The sequence below is a fragment of the Xyrauchen texanus genome, chromosome 46, assembly GCF_025860055.1.
Source record: "Xyrauchen texanus isolate HMW12.3.18 chromosome 46, RBS_HiC_50CHRs, whole genome shotgun sequence".
NCBI classification, from domain to species: domain Eukaryota; kingdom Metazoa; phylum Chordata; class Actinopteri; order Cypriniformes; family Catostomidae; genus Xyrauchen; species Xyrauchen texanus.
In genome coordinates, this window is record NC_068321.1 from 9671066 (window position 1) to 9691074 (window position 20009).

Sequence of the window (20009 nt, forward strand, 5' to 3'; positions counted from 1 at the left end):
AGTTGGTCCCAGTGCCACCTGCGCTCGCTGAGGGCGACGCGCGTGCCAGGCCACCTGAACGGCGGCCCAGACAGACTGTCCAGAGACAATATTCCCCAGGGGAATGGTCCCTGCACGCTCAAACAGTCCAGAAGTTATGGCGCATATTCGGCAGAGCAGAGATAGACCTCTTTGCGTCAGAAGAGAACTCTCACTGCCCAATATTTTTCTCAGCGAGGACGCAGCTGGCCCAGGACTGGCCCAACCGCCCGCTTCACTGGGAAAAAACGAGCTGATCATCCGCTTCCTCAGGGGAGCTAGAAGGATGAACCCCAGCGCCCCCATCGGGTTCCTATCTGGGATCTTTCTATAGTTCTCGAAACTATGAAAGCCCCCCTTTCGAACCGCTTCAATCCGTGGATTTGAAATACCTTTCACTCAAAACCGTTTTTCTGACTGCCCTGTCATCAGTCAAACGTGTGGGAGACCTTCACGCGCTGTCTGTCAGCGCCATGTGTCTTGAGTTTGGACCAAGTGACTCCAAGGTCATTTTAAAGCCTAGACACGGCTATGTTCCCAAGGTGATCGGTACTCCTTTCAGAGCACAGGTCATTTCCCTATCGGCGCTGCCAGCATCCGATAGCTGAACGCGACGCCAATCTCCTTTGCCCAGTCAGAGCACTGAGATTGTATACTGCGCGCTCCACCTCTTTCAGGCGCTCTGAGCAGCTTTTCGTTTCGTTCGAGGGCGCACCAAAGGTCTCGCCGCCTCGAAACAGACACTGTCTAGATGGATAATGGACGCTATTGCTGCCGCATATGGCGTCAAAAGACCTGCCATGCCCGTTGGGCATTAGGGCTCACTCCACTAGAGGCATGGCCTCATCGTGAGCATGGTCCAGCGGGATTTCCATTCACGACATATGTGTGGCAGCAGGCTGGGCTTCCCCTCCACCTTTGTCAGATTTTACAATCTGGAAGTGCCCGCCCTGCAGGCAAAACTACTAGCGGTTTAATACGCTACAGCTCCCCTGGTGAGCTGCACTGATGGGACTCATTCCACACAGACCGGCACCGCCTCTGTCGTTCCCTTCCCACAATGTGCTTATGTATTACACACACACTGGCCCGCACTCTTGCCGGCCAAATATTATTTCCCCACTCACAAGGGCTCCCCGGGTCCCCCCACCCCGGGGCTCATGCAGTGGATGCTTGGCGCGACGGCGTTAACAATGGGTTCCCGTGAGCGTAAGCTAGCTTATGCAATACGAGAGAACCTCTTGTAAGAGAACGAATCAGTTACCTAACGTAACCTCGGTTCTCTCTAGACGAGGAACGAGCATTGCGTAGCCGGCCATGCTTCGCGCCCACGGCGACTTTCGCTTCATTCAATGAAAACCAGGGTTCCAGCCTACGAACTACACTTATATGCACTCTGGCCACGCCCATTTTGGCGGGCTTTGATGCAGTAGCGCGCGGACGCCTCTCATTGGGCGCGAGTTCAGCCCAAGTTCGTCTATAGGCTGCAGCAGTTGCCGCAGAGCAACCAATGAGCTCGCTAGCTAGCCCGCTCAAGGTCTGCAGTTGCTGCACTGCGTTGACAAATGATACAAAATTAAGGATAATTTTTTGGCTTCAATATCTCAGAAAAGATGAATCTTTCCCGTAGTGTAAGCTAGCTTACGCAATACTCGTTCCCTCGTCTAGAGAGAACCGAGGTTACGTTAGGTAACCGATTCGTTTCTATCCTTTTCTAAACTATCCTGTTCTAACGGTTTTTGGTGACTCAACAGGACATTGTCTTTTGTCTCTCATTTGCCCTTTTAAATGAAGAATGTAAACAAGCCGAGTAAAGACTACAAAGTTCCCACGATTCCACTCATACCTGTGACACGCACCAAACATGCCCATTAGCATACCTGACACACCTGAGTCTGACACCAAACCCAGCCAGCCTATACAAGAGAGGAAAGCAGTCTCATTGAGAAAAGGTGATTTCTGGACCACACCTTCTGGTAATGCTACTTAAAGTAACAGTGAAACGGCCACACATTTTCTAAACAAAAACTTGAAGAAACTAAAAGTGTTATAAATAGGATACTGAAGATTGTATGATGCAATTTTAAACACCAATTCAATCAGCCAAAAGTAATAAATTAAGACAAATGTGGCAATGCAGAACTATGTTCTGCTTTACAGGAAGTTTTGATGTCCTAATATTGTTGTAAGTTTATGATGAAACATCTTAGGCAATTATCTGTAAATTAACACTTGTCATTGTGTTCTACCAATGCAAGTCTGAGCTGATGAGAACTGTTCCATTTACAAATGTGGACAAACAGCAATCACAAGATTTCTGTGTGCAAAGGGATCCACCCACCGCGCTTACCTGTATGTGACTCTGAGCTCCACAGTGACGCTGAGCTCAAAAGTTATTTGAGGACGACAAGGTAACGCACTTGTGCTGGATTTCACCTGGAAGGTAAGTCTCTCTCAAATATTGCCATTTCCCTGAAACACAGCATGTATGTTCTTGTATAACTTGGCTTGAAACAATGAGTCTCCATGAATGAGTAAAACATTTATAATAATTAGTTAACTTATTAGATGCAACATAAATGGAAGATAAATTGATGTTGTTTCCTTTGTGTTTGTACTGAGTAAAATAAAGCTATCTGCCTATACAAATCTGCCTTAATCGTGTGTTGTAAATACTGTATGCAGCTTCATACTGAAAATATCTTTACACTACAGAGCAAACATTCTTGAGTGTTCGAAACAGATATATTGTTCCTTTTGGACTTAATTTAACGGGGTAGTTGACATGACATATCAATCATTGACAGCAGTGTCCTACAGCAAGACATACTATACTTCATCTAAACTATTTTAAACCACATTTTTCTTGTATAATTATTATACATTATACATTTCATAACCTAATTTCAACTGAAAGACTATATGAATAGATATAAACATTCATTTGTCACACCATAGGTAATGTGATTAAAATATAAAAAAAACTTGAAATTGTAACCATACAGGTTCCCTTATATACATACTATATACACTCACCAGACACTTTATTTGGTACACCTGCACATCATGTGATTATCTAAACAGCCAATCATGTGACAGCAGTGTAATGTATAAAATCACACAGATATGGGTCAGGAGCATCAGAGAATCAAAACTGGACAGTAGTGTCTGTCAGCTCAAACCAGTCTGGCCATTCTTCATTGACCTCTCTCATCAACAAGGCATTTTTGTCAACAGAACTTCTTTTTGCACCATACTCTTTACACTCTGTTGCATGTGAAAATCCCAGGAGATCAGCAGTTACAGAAATACTCAAACCAGCCCTTCTGACACAAACAATCATGCCACGGTCGAAATCACTGAGATCTCATATTTTCCCCATTCTGATGGATGATGTGAAATTTAACTGAAGCTCCTGACCCATATCTGCATAATTTTATACCTTACACTGCCGCCACATGATTGGCTGATTGGATAATCGTATGAATATGTAGATGTACCTAATAAAGTGGCCGGTGAGTGTATATTTACTGTGTGTGTATATACAGTGCGTCCAGAAAATATTCACAGCACTTCACTTTTTCCACATTTTGTTTTGTTACAGCCTTATTCCAAAATGGATTAAATTAATTATTTTCCTCAAAATTCTACAAACAATACCCCATAATGACAATGATCATCCTTAAGATGTCTCTACAACTTGACTGGAGTCCACCTGTGGTAAATTCAGTGGATTGAAATGATTTGGAAAGGCACACACCTCTCTATATAAGGTCCCACAGTTAACAGTGCATGTCAGAGCACAAACCAAGCCATGAAGTCCAAGAAATTGTTTGTAGACCTCCGAGACAGGATTGTATCGAGGCACAGATCTGGGGAAGGGTACAAAAAAAAATGTCTGCAGCATTGAAGGTTCCAATGAGCACATTGCCTCCATCATCCGTAAATGGAAGAAGTTTGGAACCACCAGGACTCTTCCTAGAGCTGGCCACCCAGCCAAACTGAGTGATTGGGGAGAAGGGCGTTAGTCAGGGAGGTGGCCAAGAACACGATGGTCACTCTGACAGAGCTCCAGCGTTTCTCTGTGAAGAGAGGAGAAACTTCCAGAAGAACAACCATCTCTGCAGCACTCCACTGATCAGGACTGTATGGTAGAGTGGCCAGACGGAAGTAACTCCTCAGTAAAAGGCACATGACAGCCCACCTGGCTTTTGCCAAAAGGCACCTGAAGGACTCTCAGACCATTAGAAACAAAATTCTCTGATCTGATGAAACAAAGATTGAACTCTTTGGCCTGAATGGCAAGCGTCATGTCTGGAGGAAACTAGGCACCACTCATCACCTGGACAATACCATCCCTACAGTGAAGCATGGTGGTGGCAGCATCATGCTGTGGGGATGTTTTTCAGAGGCAGGAACTGGGAGACTAGTCAGGATCAAGGGAAAGATGAATGCAGCAATGAACAGAGACATCCTTGATGAAAACCTGCTCCAGAGCACTCTGGACCTCAGACTGGGGTGAAGGTTCATCTTCCAACAGGACAATGACCCTAAGCACACAGCCAAGATAACAAAGGAGTGGCTACGAGACAGCTCTGTGAATGTCCTTCAGTGGCCCAGCCAGAGCCCAAACTTGAACCCGATTGAACATCTCTGGAGAGATCTGAAAATGGCTGTTCACCGACGCTCCCCATCCAACCTGATGGAGCTTGAGAGGTCCTGCAAAGAAGAATGGGAGAAACTGCTCAAAAATAGGTGTGCCAAGCTTGTAGCATCATACTCAAAAAGACTTGAGGCTGTAATTGGTGCTTCAACAAAGTATTGAGCAAAGGCTGTGAATACTTATGTACATGTGATTTATTTAGTTTTTATTTTTAATACATTTGCAAAGATATTAAACAAACTTCCTGCACGTTGTCATTATGGGGTATTGTTTGTAGAATTTTGAGGAAAATAATGAATTTAATACATTTTGGAATAAGGCTGTAACAAAACAAATTTTGGAAAAAGTGAAGCACTGTGAATACTTTCCAGATGCACTGTATATGCTGTATATATAGTTTTAGGCACTTGTGAAAAATGTTGCATAATGAGTCTTCAAAAATATTGCCATAAATAGTTTTCATTTATCAATTAACATCATAAAAAGTCCAGTAAACATAAAAAAAAAGTTAAATCCATATTTGGTGTGACCACTTTTGCCTTAAAACCAGCACCAATTCTCCTAAGTACACCTGGACACAGTTTTTCTTGGTTGGTGGCAGATAGGATGTTTCAAGCTTCTTGGAAAATTTGCCACAGTTCTTCTATCTATTTATGCTGTATTAATTGCTTCTGTCTCTTTATGTAATCTCAGACTGACTCAATGTTCAGTGGCGGGCATTGTGGGGGCCATGATATCTGTTGCAGGGCTCCCTGTTCTTCTATTCTAATATTTTCTATTTGCAGAAGTAATGTTTGGGAGTCTAAAATATATTTTTCCTATTGACACTAAAGCTGAAGATATAAATAACCATCTTAAGACAAATGCTTTTGTGAAACACCTTTTGCACAGTACTGTATGTGTGTGTGTGTGTAGATATATATATATATATATATATATATATATATATATATATATATATATATATATACTGTATATACTGTATATATTTAGTTGTCACCTACACATATTAATATTTATAGCATATATTGAGTCTGAATGTAGAGAAATATTGATAAAGACTATTGATAAATTAAAATAATTCAAATGCAGTATATTGTCAATTTGCTGGATACTTTGATTATAACATGTAATTTATTCTCAGGTGATCAAAAGTGACTGCTCTCAGTCATAATAGAAGAGAATTTCTCTTGAAAAAGAGAATACCATGATGGCAGGTAATATAAAACAATATCAAAACACATAAAACATGACATCATATTTATTTGATGTACCAACAAAAAGTAAATTAAAAAAGAAAAATTAAATTGACTGCCTTGTGAACACACTATGAAAAAATGTGAGTTAGATAACACAGTGTATCTTCTGCTCCATTCAGCTATTTTCATTTGTTTTGTTTTTCCTCACCATGTAGAACACGGTGACCCTTGCACTGGGTTAGAAGCCACCTACTGTATGAATGGAGGAACGTGCTTTAGAATTCCCACTGTGTCTACACCCACCTGTGTGTAAGTGTCTTCTTATGTTTGAATGTACTATATTTACAGTATGTGCTGTTCCATGTACGTTACAGTATAATCTGAATGACAGCTTTTACTTTGAATAGATAGAAACTACAGTATGTGTAAGCAAATGATGCTCGACCTTTGAATTTTGTTATATGCATTAAAATGTATATATTTTCAAGTCTGGCTTAAATGTCCAAATACTTTTTGGTGCCAGTGTGCATTTGTACATAGGCCTATGTACATTTGACACAGATATGAATATAATGATCAGACTCTTAACGCTTGTGCCATTTGCCATTCTGTAGATGCGGAGCACACTACGATGGCAGCAGATGTGAGCAGTTTCAGTTGCTCAGTTTCTCGCACAGCATTGAGGAGAAGGGTATGATCGCCGGTGTGGTCATCCTCCTCCTCCTTATTATAATGGTGGTTGGTGTGGTAATCTATTACAACTGCAAGTGAGTAACACATTCTAATCTATGTTTTAAAAATACTTGTTCAAACGTTACATTGTGGTTGTTGGAAAGTGAAACTGCCAGTTTTCCTTAACTTCGTTATCAGATTTAACTATTAAGCCCTAGGTATACTTCCATTTTGAGGCAAATACTCAGTGTCTGTGTACAGTCGAATGTGAGCCTGTCAAAGTATACTCCATATAACTGTCCGCGCATACACTGGCAGATGGGTCACACGTGCTATGGCTGTTTTGAGACACTGGACTTTCTCATCAGGAGTTTAGATCCATAGAGATAGTCTTTATATTCTTTCAGACTTGAGTAATACTAATGCAGGTATCTCCAGACCTAGTCACACATGAGCTATTGACTTGCACATCCACAGTTGTTGTTTTACCTTCTTCATCTGATGTTTATCGGCAATTCTTTTTGAGCTTCATTGTGACAGCAACAGCTCAAAATGTAAGTGTTGCCACCTTGTGGACCCACTAATTAATGCAAAGAACTCCAGGAGCATGCGAATAGTGCATGTTCAAAGACATTAAAAGGATCAGTTAGAAAAATCGTATATACTCTTTTGACTGCAAACGTGCTCAACGCATGCGTACAGCGAGTGCTTTGTGATACTCTTTTAGTACAGTCAACAGCTGGCGCATGTGTCCTCTATGCACACATACGAGGACTGTGCACGTGCCAAGAAAATCTGTGCCGTGCTGATGAACAAATTTGCATCACGCATACTGTGCACAGAGTCTAAAGAGCATATGAACAATGTTGCACTAAAACGTTTTCTCCAGACACAGTGCAACATGATCATACAGGAAATCAACATGTTATTTTCGAATGTTCATGTACCCTGAAATCGACCTAATTCTGTCGAATTACTGACAAGCACCGTCCACCATCAGACGTCAACTCAAATGTGTTTACCTTTTCTTGTAGCACTACTGATAGCATGTTGCGCAACCAACCTTCGACATTCCTTAAATAAATGTTCTGGGTTCAATACAAGTTAAGCTCTATCGACAGCATCTCTATTACCACAGAGAACAAATGTGAAACAAATGTGTATCATTGTGCACTAACAATCTAAGGAGCAAGGCTTGGATCTGGAATAAACATCTAGAAAGTATAGCCAAAAGACATAAAGCTTATACATGTTCACTAGTGCAACAAAGGTGCTTATTACCTTTTATGAAACCAAAGTTACTTCCAATCTTTGAACTCCAGTCATGACTGTGTAAAGTCGGTAACATAAATGTCACATGCTACACAGAAGGATCATAGAAAAGATATTTGCCTTACTACAGGCAGATCTAGCAGAGAAATCGGAAAACTGTAGGTTAACTTTTGTAGGTGAGCTAAATTCAGTAACCAGTCCTGCTCGACTTGCTGAGAGCGGGCTTCAAACTGGGGCCTCTGGTATGGGAGGTGGGCGCGCTAATGAGGAGGCTAAAGGCAACAGATTCAAGCATTAGTCGCTAGTGTGCGAGGCCAGGGGAGTGAGGTTTACACACTGCACAGCTACCTACCAGTTGGCTACCATTACTTGTGCTTACCGAAATACAAAACACTGCCCCCAGTGGCCAAAGTGGTAACTGTTGTTGGGACTATGGGCACGGGCAAGCTCAATTTTCCAGGTGTAATGTCCATGGATGTTCGCCAAAAGCAAGTAGTGAAGCGAGTTGTTTTCAGCATTACAAGCTGTAATACAGTAAAGAGTAATGCATCCTTTATTTTATAAACTGTACCTCCAACCCATACCTAAACCTAACCATCAGTGGATTAAAAATGTCATGTATAAATTGGCCTTTTCAACTATTATGCGAACGCGATTACTTCCTGTTTTCAACGTGAATTTCGAGTGAAATAAAACTTACATCAAAACACCTGCATTCTGTTCCATTTGTTGCGCTGGGTCAAAGTCTTTTTAGCAAGTTAGTCCACTGCCGTCCATCTTTGGAATGCCTTCAAGCCATGAAAGTGCAGCTCCTATCTACTTTAATGGGGGGGGGGGGGCCACTGAAACGGTTGGTCAAGATTACGATTAAGGAACATATTTCAAATCAGCAATAAAATGTGATAATATTGGAATCATTAATTGTGCTTCTTTACATCATATTACGCTGAAACGCGCAATTTTCCTGGCTTATATAGTTCATGCGCATGCACGTTAGCGAGTAGATCAACAGGTGATGTCTGCATCTAAAAGGCGATTGGCTCTTTTAACTGTAAGGCAGGACTTCCTTTCTAAATCCATTGACTGTTGTGCATGCAGAGCTTCTGGGTAGGGCATTCCAATTTGTCCCATTAATTTGAATAGAAGTGGCCCGTCTCTGCTAAATAGTCTCTGGCTGGGTCCAGCTAGAGTGAAAAAATGAGTTTTCAAACTAAAGCAACAGTTCTTAATCTTGTGAATAACATACTCTCTTTACTCTATTTATTATTCCCAGAATGAAGAGAGCTGCCCGAAGTCAACCAAAACCTGCAGAAGAGTACAGGAGAGTCAATTCAAATGTATGATATGATTTAATGAGGCTGAGTGGATTTGACTTTTGAGACTCACTGGGAGATGTTGCATGTGGACTTGACATTAGTTGCTAAAAGAGACCTTGATGTTAAGTACAACGCTGCTATGACTGAGGAACACATTCAAGTGGACGTTACCGTGTGACGGTTTTGGACTATGAAAATGTTTATCAAAACACAATTCTTTGGTTTAGCTGCCAGCTACCAACAAACAATCTTACTTAATGTTTATAAACTCTGTAAATAGTTCTATTAATTAAAAAATATTAATTTGCTTATGTAACAAAACTATTACATTAACTATAATACATTAACTATTTAACAACAATAACAACAACAAAACAAAAACATTTCAAAAGCACCATAGACCTCACATAGATAATGATTTTCATTAAATCTATTTTTAAGGGGGGAAATTATTTTTTCAAGATATTTTCTTTTCCTGATTTTCAAAAGCAAACAAGGATGTGGATAAAGGCAGACTGAGTAACTTCTGTCTTACGCTGCCATCTTGGTCTTACACTGACACCTAGTGGCTTGGATGCAGCATAATTTAAAATCATTCGTTTTCAGTTTCAGATGCTATTGTATAAATGTAGTATTCACAGTCAGCCATGATTACTTTAATCAATGAGTGAAAGTGTCAAATAACAGGATGGTTACTGAGATTAATCAAGTTGTATTAGGCTGGTCGTGTGATTCTAACATGGCAGCTCCCATGTGTGGACCCTCTCCACGTAGAATATAGCAGCTTTTATAAGGTTACTGATATGACTGGAGTCTTCATTTTAATATGAGTGGTCATGATTTTATACTGCAAAATTACAATTCATGTCTTAAGGAGTTACACTTTGTGCACCTTTAAATAAATACATTAATAAACGTGTGAACACCTGCCATCCTGTGTGTACATTTTTGTATTTGCTAAACCCTTTATTGACCTATATGGGATGCAGTATTTTGTTTTATTAATTTGTATTTTTCCTATGCATCACACTTTGACTTTACAACTGTATGGACATCTAGTAAGTAAAATGTAAATACTGTAGCATAAGAAGGCATAATTATCCAGGGGACATAAAAGTTAAATACAATAAGTTAAAAAGGCTCAATCTTTAATCCACACCACTAAACTCCTTAGGTTCTTTAACTAGAAATAAAATGAAAAATGATTCACTTATATTAATTCCCAATATCTAAAATGGGCAATGCACAGCATGTTAACTAACAAATGTTAACGTCATAGACAGGTTAATTTAGTCACACACGGTTAATTAAACAGTTACTCATTCTACTAATGTAACCACAACTCTGACACAATATACTGATGCAAACTCAGTGAGTAAAGACGTTGAATACCACACCTGGAGTCACGAGTTTGAATCCAGGGAGTGCTGAGTGACTCCAGCCAGGTCTCCTAAGCAACCAAATTGACCCGGTTGCTAGGGAGGGTAGAGTCACATGGGGTAACCTCCTCGTGGTCACTAAAATGTGGTTAGCTCTCGGCGAAGCCTCCACATATGCTAGGTCTCCGTGGTAACGCACTCAACAAGCCACTTGATAAAATGCATGGATTGACGGTCTCAGACGCGGAGGCAACTGAGATTTGTCTTCCACCACCCGGCAAGTCACTCACCACCACGAGGACTTAGAGAGCATTGGGAATTGGGCATTCCAAATTGGGGAGAAAATTGAAATTAAATTAAATAGAAATACTTGAAATGATTAAAGGCGGTTCGCTGTCATGAGTGATGTGTCAAAGAGTTGAACTTTGAAGTAAAACACAATAAATTAATACATGTTAATTTGTCAGGTAAATTAAACTATGGCTGTTGTATAAACTGTGCTATAAAAATAAACTTTGACTTGGACTTTATTGATTCTATGTAAAATAACCTGAATATAATAATATGCAACAATGTGCATATGAAAATAATAATAATTAAGGAATAGTTATCCATTACTTCTTGTTGTATTTATGCACACCATTGAAATAACTCTCCAACTTGAAATAACATGCCATTCCTCTGACTTGTTTGGTTTTTTGGCTCATTGGTAAAATAGACAAGTATGGAGCCCCTTAAAAGACAAGGCGGAATACTTTCTTCATAAAATTGTTTTTCGTGCCTCACATTACGTTTTACATGCCATATTTTAACCATGATTTTCATAATGAAACCATAGTGATAATAAAGGAAAAAACTAAAACGTTGGCAATAAAAATCTAAATTTTGAGGTTTTAATAGTTTAACTAGTTTTACAGTAGTAATACTTTAGACTGTAGAACAATAGTTTATGATGGAAATCATTTTTCTACAGTGATATTATAGTGGTACAGTGATACCATAACTGTTGTAGGCAAACCATGTTTTGGTTTTTTTTTATGGCGGAAATCATGGTTTTACTATAGTAATATTATACTAACTATGAAAAGTAAGTTAAGTAAACTTTTTTTTTCTAAAACCATGGTTTTAAAACAATATACTGTATCCATATAGGAGGCCATCCATGGTTTAACCATGGCAATCCATAATAACCACAAAATTATGATTTTAATTACCATAGTTTTATTTTCCTGTATTATTACTGTGGTTTTACTACGAATATCAAAGTTAAAATATGGTTATTACAGTAAAATCATGGTCAATTAATAGCGACAGCACGCAAAACTATTTCAGAAAAAAGTTGCTGCCCTTAAGGTTTGTTTTAAAATTGGTGAAAGAGCTGCCATCTTGTGGAAACGTCTATGTATACCATTTCAGACATGTGCTATGGCTGCAGATTCCAGATTCCAAAGGAATGTGTACAGGATTCCATTATCAAATTGAATTTATAAAAATTTCATGATCTTAATTTGGATTGAATCCTAAAGGATCCTAATGGGCTCAAATTATATCCTACTGGATAAACTATGTGTTCTAAAATAAGAAGAAATTGAAGAAAATACCCTTTAGGAATCTTTAGGATTTTTTCCAAATTCCTATAGAATTCTAGTTGGATTCCAATAGGAATTTTTTAACTTTCTAAAAAGAACCGAAAAGTATCATAAAATAGTCCATACGATTTATGCATCATATTCCAAGCCTTCTGGAGCAGTTCATTTTTAGACGGTTTTTGTTTGTTATATTTCTTGTCTTTTGATTAAATTGTCCATTAAATATTCATATCATGCCAAACTCATTAATTTTAGTCTATAGTCCATTTAGTCCAAAACTAAAATGGCATGTAATTTAGTTGACGAAAATAAAATTTTAGCTGATGAAAATGTGTGAAATAAAAGTTTGTCAAACTGTAACAGATGAAACTTCAACAAAATATTTATACATATGAATGTTTTTAACATATATTAAACATTTAAAAGATACACATAAATCATAATCACCATAAACAAAATACAATATGTGCAATGCAACTGATTGAATTGAAAAATGAATCGAAAAGATGGACCGCAATATTCATTAATACATCATCTTTTGTGTTCCAAAGAGTGTCATAGAATGACATGAAGGTGAGTAAATTACAGAATTTTCATTTTTAGGTGAACTACCTCTTTAATCATTTTTATTCAACATCAATATTTTAAGTATCAAATTTATACAAATATATTCTGTAAGGAAAAGTGTATATTTAAGGTGCTGTAACTGATCACCAACAGAACACAGGGCAAGAGTCAGCCCAGTACCATTTAACAAATTAAACACATTATGTAGAATGAAAATGTAAAGATCAATAAAGGAGGCTGTCATTAATGTTTCCATAAAAAACATTTATTCATACAACAAATAAGACAGATCATACATCTACAAAAGTTGTATTATTTGGCACAACGGTGCAATTAAAACCAAGGCGTGATTTGGCATGTCAGACCTCAGTATCAGGACACCCTAATGTTTGACACAGAATGTTCCTGAAATGGCTAAAAATTAATATTGCAGTACATGTGCTTATCAACCATCAATTAAATGCAATTTATTCATCCCTGGCTTTGTCAAATTCCTGGGCAATCTTCAGCGCAGTGGCATTCAGTCCCACCGACTGCATGTTAGTAATGATGGTCACCACCAAACCCTGTGGAGGGGTCAGCTTCTGATCTGTGACCGGTGAGCTCTCTCTGGGTAACACCAGCAGCACACTACTAGCCCCCACAGCGCCCCCTGTGTGCGAGACGTAATGCCGCCGGTTACGGCACTGGCCGTATTTGTGCTGTTTCTCCACAACCAGCCAGCCCTGGGCATACATTCCATCTTTGTCCCATGATGCTTCTGTTTTGTCCACTGGTGCCCACATGGTTTTGGCCGTGTGGGGTTTGAGGAAGCCCGGGAGAAGCCCATCTGTGCTTTTCAATTGGGCCATTTGATAACTGTAGAGAAGAGCATTACCGAAGACTAGAAGATCCCCCACAGTTGACAGAAATCCACCACCAGCCCATTTGTATGAATTGTCCACATAGGGGCAGTTGACGATACGGCTCTTTTTATTGAAGTGGTAGAATCTAGAAATGGGAAGATGTTGTAGCATTTAATTTTAAAATCTATGATGAACTTAATACTTAAATACATTAAGTTCATGTATTACCCTGAACGTTACTTTATCCTCCTTATTACACTGTTACTTAACAAATAAATAAATGGACATGCAATTTTGATATGAGCTGAAATTATTTCATTATGTGAGAAGAAAGATTATGTGCATTCCATCTATGCTTTTTTTTTAATTGTTGGAGTGTATAAATGAGCTGGATGGACATTTTTGGACTCATACCATGAACACCATATTTTATAGGATGGTGAATAAAGATAAATAAAGTTCAGTCATGACAACTGTTGGTCAGTTTGGCCTTGGCGGACTAGATCTGCTTACGCTGCTGCTGCTGCTGCTGCAGAGCAAGTACGAAGTTTTGCTACTATTAGAACACACAGACATGCTCTGTTGTGCATGAAAGACATGTAGTTGTTAGACATTCATAAGACAAGCTGCATCAAGAATGTAGGACATACTGCTGCTGCACAATTAGACATAAATACAATGCCTGTGAAGCAGATCTAAACAAGTGGTGCTGGGGAGGAGGAGGGATTTTATAGAGAAAACGTATGGCTTACGTGCAAACAACTCAGGCAATTTAGGGTGCTTTTACACTAGCACTTCGGGAGTGCACCTCCGAAACGCACCCAAGTCCGCTTTGAAAAGGTGGTCTGGATTACAGTTCATGTAAACTCCAGTACGGTAAGTGAACTGCTACAGATATATCGTATAATTTGTGTCTTGCAGGCTCCCGATCACAATTATTATGGTATAATGCATTACTCATTCCTGCCGGTCTTCAAAAAGATTCCAACCACAAGCATGTTTGATTACGCATTAACGTGATACTGAAAACTGATTGGCTTGAATAGTAACCTCTGATATTGATTGGTTACAAAATTAACAAAATAAAGAAGAAAATATTTTTTCAATAAAGGCATCTGAGTTATGCAAGTTTGTAGGCAAATTAATTAAAATAACTGATAATTTGATCACTTTTGATGTTACGTTCATTTTGTATATAAAATGTTTAGGAGGCTCAGCCTCCCTTGCCTCCTCTGACGAGCCACCACTGGTCAAAGGGCTCAGAGTTCCATGACTGAACTTAGAATCATTTTGTCCATTTTAAAACAATGTAAAAATCAATCAGATTGTATACAGTATAAACATATTTACAAACATTTTGTTTGATTGTTTGTTTATTTCCATTGCCCTAGTACCTTGAGCGGTTGTAAATGATTGGGTCGTTCTCATCCGGTACGGTGTTGGACATGCCCAGTTCACGAAACATCTTCATCATGTGGTCGAGAAAGCGATGACCTGCTGCTCTCTCCACGACGGCACTAAGCAGCGTGAAGGCAAATGTGGAATACAGGAACGTAGAACCTGCCAGACAGTGATCAGCAGCATAGTCATATATAGGAGTGGGTAAAAATATCGATATAGATGCATCTTCATTTGAGCAATCTCGATATCAATTCTCATAGCACAAGATCAATCTTTTACTATATGCGCAACTCTCTTCAATGCGAGCAAATCCCTGACATGAGACTACATTGTACTATGGGACTAAAGTTGTCTGCGACTAGCCACTGGCTGGTAAATGTTCAGATTACACTCACAATGACTGAATAGTATACTGCCGAAGTTCAGCATCCTTTTTGTTTGATTTGACACATTCTATGTAATGAGTCCAAAGACTCAATAATGTCACTTTTAATATTCTTTCTGTTCTTTCAGTCAATTGTTGATCAAAAACAACAAAAAATAAACATTTATTCTAATTACGAATAGCACAAATGAGGTAAAGAAGCCACTCAAGCCTTTTGTTAATATGTGCTCATTTATAGACGCTCTTAACAGAACTACCAGTTTTCTTAAAGAGACAGTACTGATTTTAACCACATGTTCTACAAATCAATGTAAATACCTGTAACTAGTAAAAATTATGCATTAAACAATAAACATGCAACAAAATATAATATATGCAACAGTCTGGTTCCGGAAGTAAAAATCCAGTTTATTTTCTCCATAGGGGAATAGATTTTTAATGAGACCATATAAACCTTTAAAGACAGACTTGTCGATGGTATATGCTTCTGTTAAAGTCATTAGTCTGCATTATTTCAATGTAATAAAAATTGTCTTTAGTAGCGGAATTTCCGATGAAGAACTACACAACCCATTATCCTGAGGGGTAATGATCCACCAATCAGAGAATCGTGGCAAACAGAGCATGCCAGATATGTCCTGTAGTGATCTGCAATCGAAACGCAATTGAGTGAAACGCAATTTAACTCCTTAAAACTTGCATATATGTGAATATTTTGCAATAAAAATAAAACATTGTTTATATACTTAGAATCAAAATCTTTAAATGAATCTTTTTATATTTACTAAAGTTTTTAATTTGATTACATCCTTTGCAATGCATCATGGGATTGTAGTTCTTTCCTTCATTAAAGATGTTAAGTACAGAGTCTTGCACCTTTATCTTTTTGCTTCAAAACAAAGTTTATAATGTTGTGATTCAACTCGGAACTGATTGGTTTGGTTCATGACTCACAGCTCTTTTCTGAAGGATTTTATGAAATGCCTATGGAAAACATTAAAGTGAAGAATACTTCCGGAATCAAGTTGGCCAAAAATGTGGGCGGGCACTGTTGCACACTATTTCAAATATAGCCCAAGTGATCAAGATAACACCCTTAAAAAACACACACAGTGGTGGTGAATGTCACTTTGAGAAATGCAATACATTATAGTGCTTAGTTCTGTGCAGTGTGAAAGCATACCGGGTTTAAATATCAGAGGATCATCTTTGAATAAGTCCAAAGCCTGGATGACATTCTCAAAGCTGTCTTTGAGGTAGAACTCCTCCAGCTCAAACTCTTTTTTCTTCTGGCCTGCTTTGGCCTTTTTGCTTTTAGCTGAGCCCTTCTCCTCTTTCTTCCCCTCTTTCTCCTCCTCTTTCTTCTCATCTTTCTTCTCCTCTTTCTTCCCCTCTTTCTCCTCCTCTTTCTTTTCATCTTTCTTCTCCTCTTTCTTCCCCAGGGGCTTCAGAAGACGCTTTGCTTTCTCCTTGTCCTCTCTTACTTTCTTGGCATCTTTTTCATAATGACGGATGCCACTCAAGTGAGACAGGAGCATTCGAGGTGTTATTGTGACCTGGTTTAAGGACAAAACAAGGAACTTGGTCATGAGTTTAATAAAGATGTAGTACATTTTATTAAACCTTATTAAAAATTTATTAAACACAAAAGTTTAGGTAGAACTTAAGAAATTCCATCTTATGGAGATTGATGGGAAACTGTATTTATTCATATAAATGCAGACTTGTTTATTAATGCAATGCATTATCAAAGACCACTATGTTTAATTTGCGTCAATCATCAAGATTTTTTTTTTTTTTTCAAATAAATGCACTCACATTCTCTCCCTCAAATTGCTTCTCTGGAAACTCAGGGACATATTTTTGCACAGGGGCATCTAGATCTAACTTGCCCTCTTCCCAGAGTCGAGCGACGGCCGCTGTGGTCAGAGGTTTACTGATGCTGGCGATTCTCATCACTGTATCGGGATTACAAGGCACTCTGTTCTCCAGATCTGCATAACCAATCCCTGAGACACAACATCCATAGCCGGTATACACTTTCACTAACACAGTCCTTGTACTGAAGCAGCTTGCAAAGGAATTAAGTTAGGTGTAAATGCTAATGCTGGATGTCAAGAACTAGGTACCTTCACACCAAACTTGGTTGCCATCCACAGAGACTCCAATAACCATTCCTGGGGCTCCAACTTCATCCTGAAACATTATAGATTTAAAGAAATCTAGGCCATTCTTTTATATTATTAATATTATTATTATTTTAAATCAATGTATATTTAATTTAGTACCATTTTTTATATAAAAAAAATCTTAATGGTCCTGAAATATAGACTTTGCTAAATATAGTTTCTGCAAAATATAATTTCAGATTTATTTATTTTTTAATTTTAGAGTGCATTTGAAATAAATATAAAACACACATATATTTAAAGATATACATAAACAACAGAATTATAATAAAGACAATATATAGATGTTTAAAAAAATATATATAAATACATAACAAATTTCTATTTTAAACTGAATAAATAAAAAGATAACAACACAAAAGCATAAAGTTCAAAGTTTAATTTGTATAATATACCAACATACAGCAGAACTTGTTGACAATTAATTTTGAAATGTGTTACTTACAGGTTCGCCAAATGAAACTAATACAAAATATTTTCCAAAAAGAATAACGTATAGATAGTCAAGTTTCGATACCTGTACCTTTATCCGCTGTAGCAGGTCTCTGCTGATCTCTATAGCAGATCTGTACTTTGAGACTGTTTCATTTCTGTTTGTATTCTGTACATCACATTCACAGTGTTCAGACACAGAATAACCATATTTCAACCCCAGAGCCAGAACAAACCCCGTCCCGATGCCGAATATCCAAAAAGATGTCGATCTGTTCTTATAGGATGTGAAAACAGTTCTTCTCGGAGTGGAAATAAATCTTCTCATCAGATGATTTCTGTAATTCACTCCAGATTTCAACAAAGACACGAATGGCTCGGATTTCTGTGCACTGTATTTACATTTTGAGCAAATGAGACCCCGTGATAAACACAGTAACCGAGACATGGCTTTTTGGCGACTAATAATGATGCAACATGCGTAAAAACGGGTTAAAAGAGTTTTTTAAAAGGTGTACAGCAAAAAGTTCCCGTTTGATTTCAACAAAAGCGGTTACCCACAGCTACCTACAGACTATTTTCAAAATAAAAGCCGTGTGTTACTCTTGATATGTCTAAAATAAATTATTTTATCATTAACATTATAACTGGAGCAATTAGTTATAAGTGTACGTTAAAAACATTATAAGTAATATTGTAAAAGCGAACAATCATGACTCTGACTGGCTTTTATTATGAAAAATATAGCATATCAAAAAAGAAAAGAACAAAGATGCTCATTGGCTTACAAGTCAGCAGTGACCATGACGAGGGCCAATCAGATTTCCGTATTCAGTATATGACAACAGGCCCCGCCTTAGTGTTGCTGTCCCCCTGCTATATAAAACTTCCTCTTTTTTTATGGGGTTTGGTTATTTCTTGAGCAGCTTCTACTGGTTGTGTATGTGGAGTTAGACGGAAAAATTTTGATAAATCCATGTCACATAAACCCTAAAGGCAGCTAGAGAACTATAGCTTATTGTTCTGGGTTATTTCACAGGAAAGATCACTTAACACATTTTATTGTATTACAAGCGACTTGTGGAAGCCACATGCTCATGCATTCTTTTCCATGTAATAAGCCAATAATGTTTGACAGTTTGTGAGACGATTGACGTCATTTCTGCAGTCTGCGGCAATTATAATTTTGTATACAACCAAAACCAAATTATCAAAATCATCAATAAAACCCCAAACTAAGGCAAAATAAAAACAATTACATATTTCCGTTGCTGCACGTGACACCTTTTACCAAAGCACATGGTTATTCTTCAATGATCTCCCCTTTTCTGTATGTGGATATGCAGGTCTGTGTTCACAGTAAGGGGAGATGGTATGGAAAAGGCACAGTGTTTTAATCTATTTCAGACCACTTTAAGTTAAAATGGACATTTAATGGCATTTTTCAACAAAACGGATAACTTTTGGGGCCTGGGTAGCTCAGCGAGTATTGACACTGACTACCACCCCTGGAGTCACAAGTTCGAATCCAGGGCATGCTGAGTGACACCAGCCAGGTCTCCTACGCCACCAAATTGGCCCGGTTGCTAGGGAGTGTATAGTCACATGGGGTAAACCCCACGTGGTCACGATTAGTGTTTCTGGCTCTCAATGGGGTGCGCAACACGTTGTGCGTGGATCACGGAGAGTTGCATGAGCAACTCATGCTGTGAGTCTCTGCGGTGTCATGCAAAGCGAGCCACTTAATAAAATGTGTATTGATGGTCTCAGAAGCGGAGGCAACTGAGACTTGTCCTCCACCACCCGGAAAGAGGTGAGTAACCGTGCCATCATGAGGACCTACTAAGTAGTGGGAATCAGGCATTCAAAATTGGGAGAAAAGGGGATAATAAAAAATATAAATAAATAACCAATAATGTATTGATCATTCTCATATCAATATTCTCATATTCTTACCCTGAAGCGCAGCAGTCTCACAGATGGACAGCTTGAGCATGTGCTCCTTTTCGTGTTTCACGATTCGACTGTTTTCAATTTCACATCGGTGTATATTCTTATTGGGTAATGTAATGTATAAGGTAT

The 20009-nt window shown here is 38.4% G+C and overlaps 2 protein-coding genes across 3 annotated transcripts; one reads left to right on the plus strand and one right to left on the minus strand.

Annotated features, from left to right (window-relative positions):
- The first annotated feature begins 1694 nt into the window (after window positions 1-1694).
- On the plus strand, window positions 1695-10066 carry LOC127638439 (pro-neuregulin-4, membrane-bound isoform-like). Its single transcript, XM_052119967.1, has 5 exons — window positions 1695-2461; window positions 5826-5898; window positions 6096-6189; window positions 6495-6647; window positions 9098-10066. The coding sequence occupies exons 2-5, from the start codon at window positions 5889-5891 to the stop codon at window positions 9165-9167; spliced, it is 327 nt and encodes a 108-aa protein (XP_051975927.1). The 5' UTR covers window positions 1695-2461; window positions 5826-5888; the 3' UTR covers window positions 9168-10066.
- A 2852-nt stretch (window positions 10067-12918) lies between these two features.
- Window positions 12919-18491, minus strand: LOC127638436 (serine beta-lactamase-like protein LACTB, mitochondrial). 2 transcript variants are annotated; one of them, XM_052119964.1, is made up of 6 exons: window positions 18019-18491; window positions 17436-17502; window positions 17125-17315; window positions 16490-16862; window positions 14915-15080; window positions 12919-13665 (listed from the first exon to the last, which is right to left on the minus strand). In XM_052119964.1, exons 1-6 carry the CDS (start codon window positions 18373-18375, stop codon window positions 13143-13145), a joined length of 1677 nt encoding a protein of 558 aa, XP_051975924.1. In that variant the 5' UTR covers window positions 18376-18491; the 3' UTR covers window positions 12919-13142. The 2 variants fall into 2 exon arrangements, with proteins under 2 accessions (XP_051975924.1, XP_051975923.1); XM_052119963.1 differs by having other exon boundaries at window positions 18013-18491.
- Window positions 18492-20009: the final 1518 nt, after the last annotated feature.